The sequence below is a fragment of the Molothrus aeneus genome, chromosome 13 (genome assembly GCF_037042795.1).
Source record: "Molothrus aeneus isolate 106 chromosome 13, BPBGC_Maene_1.0, whole genome shotgun sequence".
Taxonomy (NCBI): Eukaryota; Metazoa; Chordata; class Aves; order Passeriformes; family Icteridae; genus Molothrus; species Molothrus aeneus.
Window position 1 is genome coordinate 7,543,446 of NC_089658.1, and position 16,862 is coordinate 7,560,307.

At 37.9% G+C, this 16,862-nt stretch overlaps 1 protein-coding gene across 2 annotated transcripts in view; it reads left to right on the forward strand.

Moving 5' to 3' along the window:
• CCPG1 (cell cycle progression 1) overlaps nt 1–16,862 on the forward strand; it is a 24,321-nt gene continuing 7,459 nt past the window's right edge. Inside the window, exons 1-8 of one of the 2 annotated variants that reach the window (XM_066558892.1) lie at nt 60–107; nt 1,678–1,725; nt 4,380–4,451; nt 8,283–8,397; nt 8,884–8,963; nt 9,162–9,369; nt 13,402–13,656; nt 16,648–16,769. In XM_066558892.1, coding sequence (XP_066414989.1) covers nt 4,392–4,451; nt 8,283–8,397; nt 8,884–8,963; nt 9,162–9,369; nt 13,402–13,656; nt 16,648–16,769 — 840 coding nt within the window. In that variant the 5' untranslated portion in view covers nt 60–107; nt 1,678–1,725; nt 4,380–4,391. Of the gene's footprint in view, nt 108–1,677; nt 1,726–4,379; nt 4,452–8,282; nt 8,398–8,883; nt 8,964–9,161; nt 9,370–13,401; nt 13,657–16,647; nt 16,770–16,862 lie in introns of both variants that reach the window. The other variant, XM_066558891.1, reaches the window with a different exon arrangement.

A 16,862-nucleotide genomic window follows, 5' to 3' on the forward strand; every position in this document is an offset into this window, starting at 1 on the left:
CGCGCGCAGGCGCCGGCCCGGGCGGGCCGGGTTGTTTGTGACGGCGTCACCGGCGGCTGCGGCCGCGGCCCCTCGTCCGTGCCGGGCCCCGCGAGGGCCGCGCTCAGGTAGGCGGCGGGACCGGCTCGCGGGGGCGGCCGCCCTGCCCCGGCCCGGCCGCGTGGAGCTCCGTGGGGCGCGGCGGCTGCCGCGGGGAGGGGCCGCCCGGAGCGGGGCAGAGTCCGGGGCGCCGGGGCCGGGCGGCCGTTCCGGCTGCGGGGAGCGGGTGAGCGGGGCCGCGCGGGGCCGCGGCGCTGCTCGGGGGGCGAGCGGGCCCCGGGCAGCGGTCACCGCCGTGCCGGCCCCGGCCCCGGGCGCTGGCGTTTGCCAACTTCCTTCTCTGCCATCGTCTGCCGCTGCCTCGGCGGCTGATGCAAGGTGCTCTGTTTCATAAACACTGTGCTTTAACTGCGCTGGCGCCGAGCCGCGCTCCGCTTCAGGTGCGCTCCAGGAACACCTGCGCCGTACTGGGGGTAGAGACTGAGCCGGGAATGCCCAGCCTTGCGGGAGTCTGGCTCTCCTTCATAACAAGGAAATATTCTATATTCGGTATGGGTTGCTAAATATATTCTAAGAGAAGAATGTTACTTATGGGAAGAAATTACCACTTAGTAGAAATAATGAACTTCCATGAGAACCCTGAAGTTTAATAGCACTGAACCTGTTTTTATTTCTGTTGTGCAACAAAGAATCAACTGTAGAAGAGAACGGAGAGTTTTTACTTGGAATGATAGCACAGCAAACTCTGTAGAACACATTCATATTCCTCTTGGTGCCCATTACTCATCTTTGTCAATGCTTATTGAAGGTTATTTTTTAGTCTAGGAAATCCTTTTTTTTAGATGATTGAGCTTAAGGGTTTATTTAGACTGGAGTGGTCCTGTTTAAGGCTGGTATTTATTTTGCTTTACAGTAAATAAATAGGATGTGGTATCTCAGATTAATTTTTATATACATATCTGGGATAACTTGGTATTGTGTTATCAACAATACATATGGTTGTAAGTTTTTCCACCTTATACTTCTGGTTTATATTTCACTAAGGATAGGAAAATAGTTAATGCTTCTGAGTTCCTGCCCCCATTCACCTAATACATACAAATTGCACTCTGAGCATAATGGATATTTAATTTGTCCAGACAGAAATTAAGAAGGTGATGCCAAAAGTGGCAATGAAGATACAAAGTGAGCATACAAAACCAGGGCACCACGGGATTGGCTTTGGTTGGGTTTTTTCCCCAGTCTTTCCTTCTGGCTTGGCCTGGCATACAAGAGACCTGTACCACCCTAGTGTATCCTCCAGTTATCCCTGGTGTCCTGGACTAGTACCCATTAGTGTCATCTTGATTCAATGGGAAGTTTGAAGGCTTTATGTCTTTTTAATTCCTGCTCAAAGCTATTTTTTTTAAAGTTGCTTTCAGGAAGACAGTGGTAGCATTTCCAGCCCATTTAGGCTGGTTGGAGAAGCAGATTGGTTCTTAGTGGGTCTTTGTCGTTTGCTGGAGAATCAAACTGGAGAAGATTTTGTGAGTGGGCCAATTTAGCCATTGTGTTCAAATTAGTCTTCTGTTTTTCAGTGTACTTAAGGGATTGAATTTGACCTTGAATTATCATGTACATTTTATTAATCTGTTACAGAAATAAGCTGTTTAGCTGATGATTGAAGTTTAGGAACACTGTACTAAGGTAATTTTTTTATTAAAGCTTGTAGATCTTTTAGATCTGAGTAATAAAGTGTTTTAATTTTGGTAACCGTATGTATGTTTGCTGAATATACCTGTAGGAAAGCATTTACCCTAGAGATGCTCTTCAGTCTGATACCAAGCTATCTATCTATTATAATTTGGCTAAATTTAGCAGTTCTAACCATAAACCTTAGTGTTCTTCTGATTAGTCTTTTTTCAAAACTCCATTATTTTTCTTAATATTAAAATATTTAATATTTAAAATATTAATTAAAATACTAATATAAAAATTTTCTGGTTTGGTGGTTTGTCACCTGTGTGCAGGCAAACATGCACTATTAGTGTAGTGTTCTGGTTGAATACGAATAAATAACTTCTAATTCAAGGCCATTTATCAAGACAAGCGAGCAATAGGAAATGATGATTGTTTGCTTATTTCTCTGTTTGTTTATTTAATATATTTTGATGATGTTGGTACCCAGGGAGGTCCTGAAACTTTTGTTTGGGATGGGAAGATAGGTGTTTATGTGGAGCCCAAAGCCATGGTTGTATGTTGAGAAGAGAAGATAGCTTTGTGTTTCTGCAGTTACCTGTCAGTGTGTTTTTGGCAGGACAGGGAGAGCAGGATGGTGTCTGTGTTGTGTTCACCAGGCCCAGGGTGAAATGCTGGGTTAGCTGGAAGAAGAGAGATGTTGCAATGTCCAGCACAGAGTCTGCTGTGACAATCTGGGATTTCAAAATCTGTAGATGCACTGGTATCAAACTGTCCTGGTGCCCTGAGGTTGTCTTTTAAGAATTCAGATTTTGCAAGGCAGCCAGTGATATTTCTGCCAGGTGACGAGTTCTGGTGCTGGGAGTTCCCTTCCTGTGAAAGGAATGCTGCTGCTGCTGCTGGACACCCAGTCAAATTTAGAGTAATTAATGACAGCAAGCAGATGTCGTTGTCACATGTCACATGTCAACTCCAGAACTTAGTCTTTGCCATTTGGGCATTTGTTATTTTGATGATTGAAGAAGTATGATTTAAAAATAAATCACAATTAAAAAAAAAAAAATTATCCTTTTATGCAGTGTGATTTAAAAAAAACCCAAACAACTCAAACCAAAATAGATTTCTTCCCACCCCCTCCCAACCTGACATACCCTGCTTGAGATTCCAGGAAAAGCACTAATGGAGGAAGAAAAATAGCTACAGGAAAATGACAACCATATTCAAAGTAGGGCTTTATAAAAAACCAGAAATTCAGTTTCTCTCTAAGTTTCATACCTAAGTTAATTGTTAGTGAATATTTTTGCTTAAATTGTTGTGATTGTCACCATTGCCTTTTTTTTTTTTTTACAGAGGAACTGTAAATATATTAGTAGAAGTTGATGAGAAAATAGTTTTATCTTAAAAAAACATGCGGTAACTACCATAATGCAGAGATATGAGACACATGTTTACTGTGTTTTGAGAGAAACCTAAATGGAATTGGAGGTTTTATATTTTGTTGTGCCAATTTCTAGCCACACTGGTGTACTTAGATGTTCTCATTCCAAGTTTTATGTATAATCTCTGTGTTGAGAAACCAGGAGTGAAGACAGGATTGATAATAAAGTAGAGAGCAAATAAATTTAAGCACATAGATGCTTTCCTCTGTGTTCTTACTGGAATTAACTCAGAGTGGGAAATAAAGCAGGTGTCTGAAATTCTGTGAACAAAGCTTTATTGAACCATGACTTCATTGGCTGCTTTTATTATGTTGATGCATAATATAACAGGCAATCGATTGGAAATTGTTCAATTTTGGGAATATTTTTCCCACCAAGATGAATCCATAGTAAATTTTATATAACAATTCAATATATTTTTTTTTTCAAGGAAAAAAAACTGTTTTCAACTTCTTTTTAAAGCCTTTTTGCTAGTTAAGGACTTGAAAAAGTGATTGAATATGATGTTAATGAATACTCTGTATTCCTGGTAAATTCCTGTTAAAAAGGAGAAAAGATATCCAGGCAGCTGCAGCTGGACAGTTCTCTTCTGGAAGTGGCTACCAGTCATCTGGTAATATTATTAAAAAAAAAAATTGTACTTTGGGTTATTTTTATTTTGTTTTTGTAGTTGCCAGGTACTCTTAATTTTCCTCAGAATCAGTGTAAAGGAGTGAAAGAAACAGGAAACATTGATTTTGCCCAGTAGTTGAAGAAAATTAGTTCCAAAAAATCCTAATGTGTTTCTTCTCAAAAAACCCCTCACATTGTTTTTCTTGAATAAACTGTAGTTTCTGTGCATGTAACAAAGCAGAAATTATTTCATGTCTTAAAACTTGTCTATAGCATCATTGTTTAACTTTAATTATTAATTTATTGACTAGCTTTGTGTGTGTGTTTCTAGTCTAAGGGCTTTTTGGTTGGCTGAAATAAGTATGTGCCTAGCAAAACTATATTTGCTCCAAGTATAAAGAAGATAATAGGAAATAAGTACAAAAGAATATATTTTCTTTCTCAACTTTTATTTTGTTTTGTTTTTTTTTTTTCTCAATTCCAGAATAACAATTTGTGTGTTGGTATATTCTTCTATAACATCATGATTTCCATTCTTCTGTTTATTTATTTTTCAATAGAGCAGTGAAATTGTGTGTTTTGCATATTAAAAGAGTTTACTTTTACCTGCAGTGTGCTTTGAAAATGTCTGAAAATTCCAGTGACAGTGATTCGTCTTGCGGCTGGACTGTCATCAATCACGAGGTACCCAGTTTCACATTGGTACAGTTCTGTCATTTCAGGCTGTCTATAAGCAGTAAAATACTATTTCAGCTTAGTAATTCTTGTTTTGTGTGGATATTGCCTACTAACAGAGAATATAGAAGAGCAATTTAAAAGTAAATAATGAAACTACTATTTAAAAAAATGTATACTTTTACTATAGTTGATACAAATTTTCATATTTAAAAGAATTTTGTTTTTCTGCAAAGGTTTTACTTTGAAGAGCTGGTAGAATTTTAGTGGCATGCATTCTTCTGTTCCACCCTGCCTGAAAACATTAGCATGCTATGTAACTTATCTGTTGTTGCTAATATATTTCTTGTCCTCTTGATACATCTGTACCCTCACCAAAACAAAGAAATTTGGGAATACTGGGCAGGAAAATATCTTGTGCAGAAGGGAATGATTCCATGATTTCCCCAAGTTTTTTCTACCACTAAGGTATCTGATCCTAGTTTTGGCAGTGGCTGTTCAGGGACAGCCCTCTGTCCTTACAGAAAATTAGAATAGGGACAAGTGTATATTCCAGCACTGTCTTGGGACAGGTGTCTGGATCTGCTGTTGGTTTCAAAGTTTGCATTGTGTGGATGAAATCAGTGCTGTCAGTGGAGTCTGGGAAGCAGGAGTCTATGGCAAGGTCAGCCCTTAGGTTTGGTCAAATGACTGCCCTGACTGTGCTGGTTGACACGAGGCCTTCAGCACCTGCTCAGGTACAGCAGACACCTGAGTATAGATAAGAAGAGTGTTTTATGTTCTCTTCCCACTGTGGACAAGGCAGGCCTGGTTGCTCAGAACTTCTGAGAAGCTCTTCCTGGTAGTGTGGGTATCCAGTATCCTTTCCTCCTTTAGTCCTGAGGATTTCTGTATCTCTGCAGATCTTGGCTGATGTGTGAGTGTAGGATGGGTGGGTTGGTTTCCTTGTTTGGTTTGGTTCTTATGTATTTAGCATTGTCTTGTAAACTGAGGAGGCCATCGAGCCAGAATCCTCAGGACAGATGGGTTGACAGTTTTGCTGGAATGACACTTAGTTTTGCCTGCATCTACTTGTTGCCTGCCCCAGAAAAGAATTCAAGGACCAGTACTTGAGCTGTTTCATTCAGAGGAGGAAAGCAGGAAAAAATGACTGAAAATCATGCATAGTGTTCATCTGTTCTTCATTGCACACTCCCCTGTTTTGCAGATTATAATGAAAATGGGAAATTTGGAACCAAGCTATTACAAACCTGTGATTGCACTCATGTTTTGACAGTTCCTTGTCACAAGTGATACAGTTTGAAGTTTATAAATATTGGGCCATGCTTTCATTTCTGTTGGCAGCAAAGTGGTATTTAAGAGATGGTTAAAACTTCTTTTCCTTGTTTTGGGCTGGATGACAGGTTGGGAATCTTGTCACCAAAAGAAACAGAAAACTCATTCCTTAAGTCCAAGTGGGCTACAGTAGTTTTAACAGGCTGCTGGACTCACAGAGTTCAGATAAAAGTAAAAGGATTTGGTGGTTGAGTTCAGCTATTGAGTTACTCACTGTGAAGTGCAGACTTTATTTTCATTCTTGGGATGGTTATTTTACACTGTAACTGCAAATGAATTATGCTGTCTAAATAAGTTAACATAACACAAGATTGTAGGATGGCTGGGATTTGTCTAGTCAAAGCAGAACAGATTTCTGTGACATGGAGATTTTGTGTTCCCAGTTATTCATCCCTGATTCAGTGAAATAAAAATGAGGCAACACTGGTGTTTGAGAGCTGCCATTATTAGCATTCTTCTGGTAGGACAGCTTTGAATCTGAGCATAAAGAAAGCAGAATGGATGGGATACCCTTCTACCCTTCACACAGCTATTACCCATGGACGAGGATGTGGACTTCTGTACACGGCAGTGAATTGATCTGGATATTTAGGGCAGGGGTAGAACTGTGGGTTAGACAAATTTGGAGTACTGAAGTATGATTTTCTCACATGCTGTTGTGACCTGTATTGGTGATGACACAGTGGAATCTGTTTGTGGACACGTTTTGCAGTGGCTTGAGGGGCAGGAAGTGGCTGTTGTCCAGGCTGTGGCTGCAGGGAGCTGGCAGCTGTGGGTGCTGCACTGAGTGTGGGCTTTGGACAGAGTCAGAGTGCTCTGCATTGCTGGGTTGCTCCTGAGAAAGGACTTGCTAATTTTGTGTAGGAGAGTAGGGAGGTGACAATATCTTTTCTTGACCTCTTTGCTATTGCTGAGATGGAAGGTCCAGCATCAGATGAAGTGGATCAGAGAGTTCATGCATTCCCACCTGTGTGTTTTACCATGTACTCAGCTAGCCCATTATCTTGGGTTTTTAGCTAAAATTGTAATCTGTCTTAAGCAATACTCCTGATGTTTTTCTTCTTGTGGAGCTCGGGCAAACTGAAATGTTGTTATTCTTCTTCCTCACAAATTAAGAAATGAGAGTAGTGGTTCTATCACGTGGGAGAAAATTGTCACATAATAAACCTGTATATCTATCTGTAAAACCCAACCAACCCAAAAACCCCAAATAACTTTGTATTTTCTTTCCTGGGATTTCACTCAGGTTATAATAAATTACTTGTAAATGAGAGGTGAATTTCTGCAAAACACATCAAATCAAAGTTGTGATATTTACGTAGTCAGAAGGAAAAAAAGATACAATGTGTTTAAAAAAAGAAAAAAATATACACAGTGTTTAACAGTTTACCAAAGGAGTTAGTTTTTGAAGCCTTTTCAAAAGAAACATACATTCTATAATCATGTTACAAAGTTATCTTATGCAGTTCTTTTTGAGGTATCTAATCTTCCTGAAGTACAGTCTCCCTAAAAACAAAAGCATACATGTTTGCCTGAGTCCTGAAACGAGACATCCAGGGAAACTGATCTGGAAGTATTGCTGCTACTGTAATTTCACACCTGCTGTTGCAAAAATAACTACCTCTGTTTACAAAAACAGCTCAACTTATTTATGGATCAGAGTGACTTAGGATTTTTTCAGTTATGTTTCTAGTTTGCTAGTAGCCTTACTGGTGTCTCATCAGTATTTTTAAACCAAAATTACAATATAAAGATTAAATATTTGGAATTGTCAAGCATATTGCTTGACTTTAGTACCCTGCAATCTCCTGATGTTGTTTATTTGCAGTTCCTGTTGTGCTCTGGTGTTGTTGCTGCCTGGCAGCTGACCAGTAACGAAGGCTCCTTTCTGGATTAAAGACAGAAATCCAATCTAGAGTTTGTATAAATATTTGTTTTTGAGGTGTCAGAGATGTACTATATAAGCAGCCTTTCAAAATTTCTCACAGGAATTGAGATGGAATGAAGTTATACATAGTTTTTCCTGGTAGTAGTATTTATTGGAGCTCATGTTGATATGCTTGAAAGTTCTATTTTTGGGAGGGTGTGTGTATTTGCATAAAATAGATGGGAGCAAGAATTAGATCCCATATTCAAAACCTCCTCTGTTTCTCTAAATTCCATTTAATAAACAGATCTAATAAAGACAATAAAATAGTTATTTAAAATACTCAGTGTAGTTGTTAATTAATGCCTAAATTGCTGTCATTTTTCCCCCTTAGAATTGTCCTTGTCTAACATTTTTTAAGCTCGGTCATGAGTATTACACACCAACACTTGTTTCACTCCAGTTAGTTGGTATTTCACTTGCTTTTCTTTGCTCAAAGTTGTCTTCAGTTTTAAAGGCTCAGTTTTTCTGTTTCTGTTTTTAATACTAATATTCTGTTTTCTTTGTGACCCTTTCTTCCTACTTTACTATTGGAAACTCCAGTAATTGTAATGTCCATTTAAACTTTTCACCTTCAGGGTTCTGACATAGAGACAGTGACCTCGGAAAATGGAAGCACAAATGACAACCATGAGTTTGGTTCAGAAGAATATGTTTCCTTGCAAGAAGAGGAGCAGGCAATTGATGTACAAAGTAAGATATTAAAAGAGGAGCAGTTACATAAAATAGGTCAATATTTGTTGTAGCAATATTGTTTGGCACAAAATTAGTATTTTCAATAGATTTTTATGTGCTTTGTGGACCTCTGTCAGGGTATTTGCTTCACCAGTGTTATGGAAAATAATGAGTCATTAACTTTATAAAAATATTTTTTCCTGAAATGTGTGAAATTAGTAGAATGTCTTTTATTTTGTCCATACTTTAGATGTGTTATAGAAAGTGTGCACTGGTGTTGCTGGAAGATAATTTTAAGAAGTGTTATTGATTAAAGAAGTATTCCCTAGTAAAGTCATAGATCAAATTAGAATACTTTGGAAGGAACCATCAATGCTTGTGCTCCTGAAAAAATGACATAATGACACAGAATTTTAGTATTATATGTGTGTGGGCATAATTCGTGGTTGCTGCTTTTAATCTTATGTTTGTTTGCTTGTTTATTTCCTCTTTTTATTCATATAGCTCAGTGCAGCAATGATGAAGAGATCCCAGCAGTAGATAATACTCTGTCTGGTTTTGAGGAAGCTCAGACAGTTCCAGAGGTAAATTACACTAACAGACTACATTATTCAGAAGCTTCTCTAAGCCCCATCTGTCAATGGCAAGAAAATTTTTGAAGGCATTAAAATAGTCACAAATTTTTTCTTTTCTGAAGTTCCAACAATTTTTGGTTATTTGTTTGTTTTAATTATGTCATGTTTTTTGTGTCTGAATAATTCTCACACTGTCCCTTTCCCTAGGAAAACAAAGAAAAAGTTCCTGATGATGGGTCCTGCATTGGAACTATTAGTGATGATTCTGACATTGTTACACTTGAAGCTCCAAAACCAGAAGAAACTCAGAGTCAGGAGGAAGCTCCTGCTGATGGTGAAGAAGCTCAGAGTTCAGAGGATTTTAACATGGGTTCCTCCTCTAGCAGTCAATATGCATTTTCCCATGTAGAAACTGGTAAGAGCAATGCAGCCCTAAGCAACTGTGTGCAAAAATATCACCAGGGAAAAAACCCAAAGCAGTCTTTGGTTAGGGAGCCTTCTTTTTATGGAGAGAGGAAAAAAATAATGGTTTTGTTGAGTGCATATCCAAGTATTAGAGTTTTTCTAAACTCTAGGTGCCCTCTACAATTTTGTCTAAATGCATGTCTGCAATTTTTTAATTGAAAGCAATCTTTTTCATTAATTGTTCACTGTTTTAAATGGAAAGTTAATTTGTAGCACATCTTGGAGAATTAAAATTACTTTTCGTTCACAGAATAATTGAAGGTTTTCTCTTGGCAATATTTTGGGCTTTATATAAGAGTTGGCATAAATGACTAGCAAGTGGGAGGGGATTTTTGGTGCCATGAGGACTAGACAGTATGACTACAAAAACTTTCTACCACCCTCATAGCTATGTAGTGTATATTTATATATTTAAGATACTCCCAGTGCTTGACTGAAATAAGCAGTGCATTATAATCAGGAGGAAGAGGATGGATATTTGTCCAATAAAGAACCACAAACAAAACCCCAACAAATCCAAACCAAAAACTTCCTGTTTTGTTGCTGTTCTCTAGTTATCTAGTCTTCCTCTATAATTCTTTTTGGCTGCTTGTTTGTAATCTCTTCTGTTCTCTTTGTTCTCTATGAGACCTTTGTATTGCTGATTTTTATCTTTCAAATTAAGTTTATTATAAAACAGAATTATACCTAAAATACTGTTTTATCTTAGAGTAGGATACAGCGTTATTAAATGGTCATGTATCTGCATAGTATCCACTGGAAACAGAAAGCAACAGCTTAGCATCTAATTATAATCAGTGAAGATTTGTAACAGAACTGTCACCTTCTTTAAGTCTTCTGGGGAATCTGACTTAATTTTTAAATTAAGATTTAGTTGACTTTGTTTTTTCTTTTAGGCATGAGTTCTAAAAGTGTCTTTTTTTTCCCCCTGTGTTTTTGTACACAAAAGTCAGTTGGCTGGAGAAGCTGTGGAAGATTCCTGGTTGTGTAAAGGGATGGGGAAATGAGGTGAAAGAGCATGTATCTCGCAGTCTTCCTTTTCAAGGTGGTGTGATTACATTTGATCAGCTTGTGCAAAGCTGATTGCTTAAGGCTTGCATGGAGTGTTCTTACAATTTTTGATAGCAATCTGACTTGGTTTTGTCATAGTCGTATTCTAGACAGATGCTGAAAGCCAATCCTCACTGAAGAACTTGGCTAAGCTCTCGGTGTCTTATGTGCTTCTTTAAAAAGATGTTAACCTTGCATGTAGGTTTGGAGCAGACATCAGTAAGGTTTGTAATACATTTGAATGTGTGTGCTTGATTGTTTCAATGGATAGTTCTTGTTGGATTCCAAACCTATGTGTGACTGGCAAAAAGAATTTCTTCCATCTAACATAAGCTGATTTCAGCATGGCCTTTAGTGCTGGGCATTCAGCTGATCAAGTATTGCAGAAAATGGCAGGAGTACTTTTGCAAGTGTTTTAAATGCTGAAGTTTTAGAGGTGACAAAAAGTGGCAATAGAAATCTTTGCCATCCACTTCTTGTTGAGTGTTCTTTTGTGGAAAAGGATGAGCCTCAGATTCTTCCTAATGTAGATACTAAAGGATTTTCTGCCACTTCTTTTTGCAAACCAGTTCCTGTTGAGATTGCCTTCATCATGCATACAGAAATGTTTTAATATTGCTTCATGAGTGAAGTTCAGACAGCAGAAGTACCCATATGCTACAGTGAACTGTATCTGAGCTGTGTCTGTGCAGAAATGTCAACTGACTTAATCTGATTGCTGGTATAGATCTGACACTTCAAAATCACAGCAGAAACAGGATTTTGGGCTGCTATTGTGGTCACACTTGGTTTCATTTGTAGTCCTTTCCATCCTGGTACTATTAGAGCACAGCTTTGTACTGAATTCTTACAGCAGCTGTAAGGCAGTGTCATTCTTGCCTGAAAGTGTAATTGCTGTTGACAACTTGGCTGCAAGTGCTTATGAATGGTTTTAAGTATCTTACAGCATTTTTCTTTCTGATTGTATTTTTTCCCTCCTTTCCTATTCTTGGCTGTCCAGTGTGTATCAAAGAATTTTCCCATTTGGCTAGAAGCAGCTCTTGTTCCTTAACCACTCTGGTATTCCATGTGTGTAAGCTTCTTTGGTTGTTGAAAAACCCTAAAAAAACCCCACAGATGAGCAAGAAAAACACCTCTTACTAAGTTTGTCCTGTATATTTCTCTATAATGTCTGACCTCTGCATTCTAGGAATGCATTTTGAATGTTTGCCTTTGTTTTCCAGGATTGGGAAGTATGCATCTGCTTAAATGACTGGGTCTAAAATGGTGTCCTTCTCTACTAAGCTATAGAAATTCATTTAAGTGTCTGCATGTCAAAATCACTGTTTAAGTCTGGTTTGACTGATTTACTAACATGGAGTTTTTTGTTAAGGGAGGAAGTTGTCTTTCATAATCTGTCATGTTGCTTGTCCATGGACTTGGAAATTAGAAGTGTTCCAGATACTAACTGATAATCTTTTCTGGGCTTTTCTGATGCAATCACTTCTATCAAGTTGTAATTTATTTTAAGTGAAGAATTTTAAGTGCTAATGCATTTTATAGATAATAGCTAGCACTGCTTGGCATTCTTGTCTGTTCAGTGATGTATGCATGGCTTTGCTCAAACAAATGACTTTTCAGTTGTGAATTGTTCAAGGACAGACTTTTTATATTTGTATTTTTACATTCTGAGTAATGACGTCTGCTAAGAGAATGAATAACCATATTTTAGGAGGGGCATTAGCATTGTGTGGCTGTGAGCAGCAAAATTAGTGTCCAAACAGGAGCACTTTGTCTAGAGAATTCACTGATCCCATTGAATTTATTCCAGACCTATGAATTAGGTACAGAATGTAGATACTTGAAAGCTAGTTTTCCACCTACTACGGCTTCCCTTTGAGATTTACCTTGCACTTGAAAGTTACACTTTTAAAGGAGTGAGATTAAATAATAATTACTTATATACTGGATTATATAAATCTATTTACAGTATATGCAGCAAACATTTGTACAAATGGGAACAAGCAATTACAGCTCTGTTATTTTTCTGGTTAGAATATGTGGCTTTTGGGCCATTAGAACATGAACATACAAATGGTATAATAAATACAATCTTGCAAAAATTCTATAAAAGGTATTTTTTTAAGGTTAGAATTTGTTATTATTGCAAATCTTGCACAATTTACCAAAACTTCAGTCAGGTAATAGAAGAGTGTTGGGAAAGAACAAACAGAAAAGCACTTTGGTGCATTTTTTCCTGTGCAGTAGTGGTTGAAAATGGCTTTTTTGAAAGGTGGGTAAAGATGGTAACAGGTAGTATATGATAGATATTAAAAGTAAACAAAATTGCATATTTAAATAAATTTATGTCTTGATTTTGAATATTTCTAATAGCTACATTAATGGAACTGTAATGGAATTTTTTCTGCAGTTGCATGCAGATCACAAAATGAAATTTTTTGGGGATATGTAACAAAACCATATCTGTCTTCTAGGAGGCCTTCTTTTAGCAAGCCTTTGTATTGCTCTTTCGTTATTAGGTATTTCAGTTTCAATAGCTGCAAGAGAAGGAAAACTGAATTCTTTGTCTTTCCACCTCACAAGAATTTGCAGGGCCAGTACATGTATATGCTTTAGAAGGCAGGGTTGACTGAAACACTTTGTAGTGAGTGAATGGTAAGGTATGGGGAAGTGCCATACAGCTTTTTAGTGATGATTTCTTGATTCTCTATCATTTAGTTTTAAAAAATTAATTTTTAACTTTGAAGAGCACACATTGTTTGCATAATTTCCAGCACAAACTATATAATTAGAATTTTAATTTTGTTTTGTTAATGTTCTCAAAGGTAAACGCCAGATCTATTCTGCACAAATATTATGGATCTTGATAGTCATTTTGCTCTTTATCACAGTACTCAATGCATTTTAACCACCGCCGTATGTTGCTTTTCAGTGTTCTCCTCCCAGGCCAGCCCCGAGGAGTCGAGCAGCGATGAAAGCAGCAGCCAGGGCAGCCCGGCCGTGCGCAAGCGGCGCCCGCGGCGGCGGGGGGTGTCGGGCTCCGAGCCCGAGGGGGCGGCCCCGGCAGAGCCCGAGGCGGAGCCGCCCCGGGACGAGCAGCAGCAGCGGCAGTTCGGCAGCGGCCTCAACAGGTGCATCGTCCTGGCGCTGGTGATCGCCATCAGCATGGGCTTCGGACACTTCTACGGTGAGTTCAGGGGGACAGAGCACACAGAGTCCACATCTTATGCAGCAAATGCTGTTTTATTGCAACTCCCATGTTTATTCTTGTTCTCTGCTAACCCAAACCTAAAGATGAGAGAAAGCCACTGCAGCTGTAATGATAATACAGAGAGGTCCTTTAGCAGTGCAACTGTATGTAATATACACTACTTCATACAGTAATGGGGTAAATAGTGATTTTTCCTGAGTAGTTCTAGTTTTATATGAAAATAAGCCTTTCTAAAAACACACGTGATTCATTGGAGGTGGGGGATATCATTCTCTTTGGATTTTGTGTTGACCGATTGTTAGGGATTTCAATCTTGGCACTTCTTTTGAGATTTATATTAATTTTCACTTGATCCCAATTTTTTTTATTTTTAGGTAAACCTGAAGGTAAGAGCCTTGAATGATGTACTGTGTATGCTGTGCTTGCACTCAGATTTACTTCTTAAACCATGCGTGTGTATGTGTGCACACACATCCATATATGTATGCATACTTACATTGGGAAAATAAAACAATGAATCAAGTCTCAGGAATTGCTAACGTATGTGGGATTACAGGAGCAACGGAGCCAATCATACAAACTCATTTTATGTAGCAGTAACTGGTGTGAAAGCTGTTTGATGAGCACTGGTGTGCTAGAGGCATAGAAGAGCACAGTGACCACAGCAGTCTGTGATAGTGCTTGTGGGGGAACATGAGATCTCAGTTGATAATCACTTCACTGTATTTAGTTTGGTGTTAATAATAAATACTATCTTTTTAAAGAATTTGGAGATGAAAGATACACTTTGAATGTGGACTCAAGTTAATACATTTATTAAGGAATTCACTTGTTCATTCATTGAATCTGTACTTCTAAATAAAAATTGTCATCATTGATGACAGTGATGGCAGCATTTTTCAGCAGAAGGAAGGCAGCTCTGTGTGGCTTCAGTTTTTGCTTCTTCAGGTGAAAGTTCTTCATGGTTATGGGATAACTTATCTTTCTACCACTAGAAAGGAAGTGAAGTTCTGCTTCCATCTTCCTGTTTTTAGGTTTGTTTTTTTTTTCCAACACAAACTTGCAGGGAGAATCCATCTCCCTAGAGGACTGCTTTGTAATTTTGTGGTTCAGCTTGGAATGAATGTTTCCCACAGCACTCTTCTACTGTTAGGCTAATTGTCATGTAAGAGGATTGGAAGTGTAACTTTTTTTAAAATTACTTTCCTTTTTTTGGGTCAATATCAGGATAGTGTTTTCCTTTTAGCTAGAGCTCTAGGACCCCCTTAAGACTTTCAGAGATGTAGAAAGCAACTAGATTAGATTAATTAGATTAATTAATAGATTTTAATCAACAACTGTATCCCAATCAATACTAAACTGAGTTAACTGGTTTTATGATGCTCTAAGAAGGAGAACTGAAAGAAGGCAAACTTTTCAGGTGAAGCTTAAATTAGGTAGAAGGTCCTTGCCAGAAAAATGTCTCCTTATGGACATTCAGATATTTAATTTTTTTCTTTGACCAGAAACTGCAAGGGGGACTATAGCTATAATGCTAGGGATTTGGATTGGCTGCTTAAAGAATCTGAAGGAAACTGTGACTTAGAGTACCAGCTGGAAACACAAACCCATTACTGAGGAGTGGCACCTCAATATGTTAATTTTTAGTGTTGCTAAATGTCATTTTTCCTTACTGTACTTAAATTAGGATTTTTGATAAGGAGAAAAAGAGGGCTTTAAGTGTTTTTTCTGTAATTCAGGTTCTACCTAACATCAACCCTTTATGCTAAATGATGATTTTTCAGATGCAGGCTTTAGATTGTTAGGATTGATGGACTTCCTCAAAAGTGTCTATAAAAGATAAATATTAAAATCAAATTTACTGTCACTATACTTAAATTCATTTATGAAAAGATCTGTGCTATCAAGAAGTGTTTACTAGGACTCTGCAGACTTAAAATCATCGCTGTAAAAATGTTGCCTTTGCTTAGGTGAATTGAACTATTATAGTTCAGCTTGGTTTAATAGAACAGTCTTTTTTTAAGGTCACACTTGACAATAGATAAAAAAGAAGAGAGCACAAAACATTCATCAGTGTAAGTGTACTTAGAGTATTTCTTCTCTTTAACAATATGTCTCCCCCTGCCTTTAAATACAGAAATAGAGCTCTGAATATGCTGCATTGGTTTTGAAAGAAATACCTAAAAATTGCTGTTGTCTTTTCTCTAGAGTCAATTCAAGAGAATCTTAAAAGCAAATATATAAAAACTACATCAGTGTTGGGATTTAGAACACATGTCTTAGGTGAGGAAGTACCAGTCAAGAAGCTGTTCTTGACAAAAAAAATTGGTGGCTAGTACAGCAAAGATACTTTTTCTGAAAGCCAGGGTGTCTCAGCCTTTGTCTGACAATTGAAATTCAGACAGGACACTTGCTTACTCTGCAGCCTTTGCTTATGGATAGGGACAAGACACAGCCTGCAATACTTGCTGCTTTGTGAGCAGTGTGTAATAATTGTATTTCTGCATGAAAATTTAAACACTGTGCTATAATACCCTCTTATTCATGTAATTCAATTAACAGTCAAGGTTGGAGTTCTGAAGTGGATAATGCATGGACCAATAGTCTCTCTTTTATCCTGGTTGACTTGCATGTTACTAAAAAACTTACAGAGAAGTCACAAATATTCTTTCTTGCATAATTTGTTGGTTCGGATCTGATTTATTTCTATGTAATGTTCCAAAATTCCTTTATTTGTTATTAATGAAAAAACAGTGTAGAAGCAAATTTTTGGGTCTGAGAAATGGTTTATCATTAAAGGAAACAATTTTGCTACAGCTAAACAGTTACTGGTAAGGACAGGGCTGAAATGGCAAGGTAAAAGTTTTTCAATTTGCAGAGAGAATGAAGATAATGTTTAGGTTCCTCTGTTCCTCTAACTGCTTACTCTAAGTCAGTCTATCAAAAGAAACTTTTTAATCTTTGTAGGTACAGTGCAGATCCAGAAACGGCAGCAGCTGGTGACAAAGACACGTGAATTAAAAGATCTGAAAGATGACCTTTACCAGTGCCAACAAGAGCAAGGAGATCAAGTGCACCACAAAAGGGGGGTAGGTGTGAGCTTAGCTGGAAGTCATTGCACAGTTCTGTCATTATGTGTGTGTTTTACACAAAGTGAAATGAATTTCTCACACAAATCCATT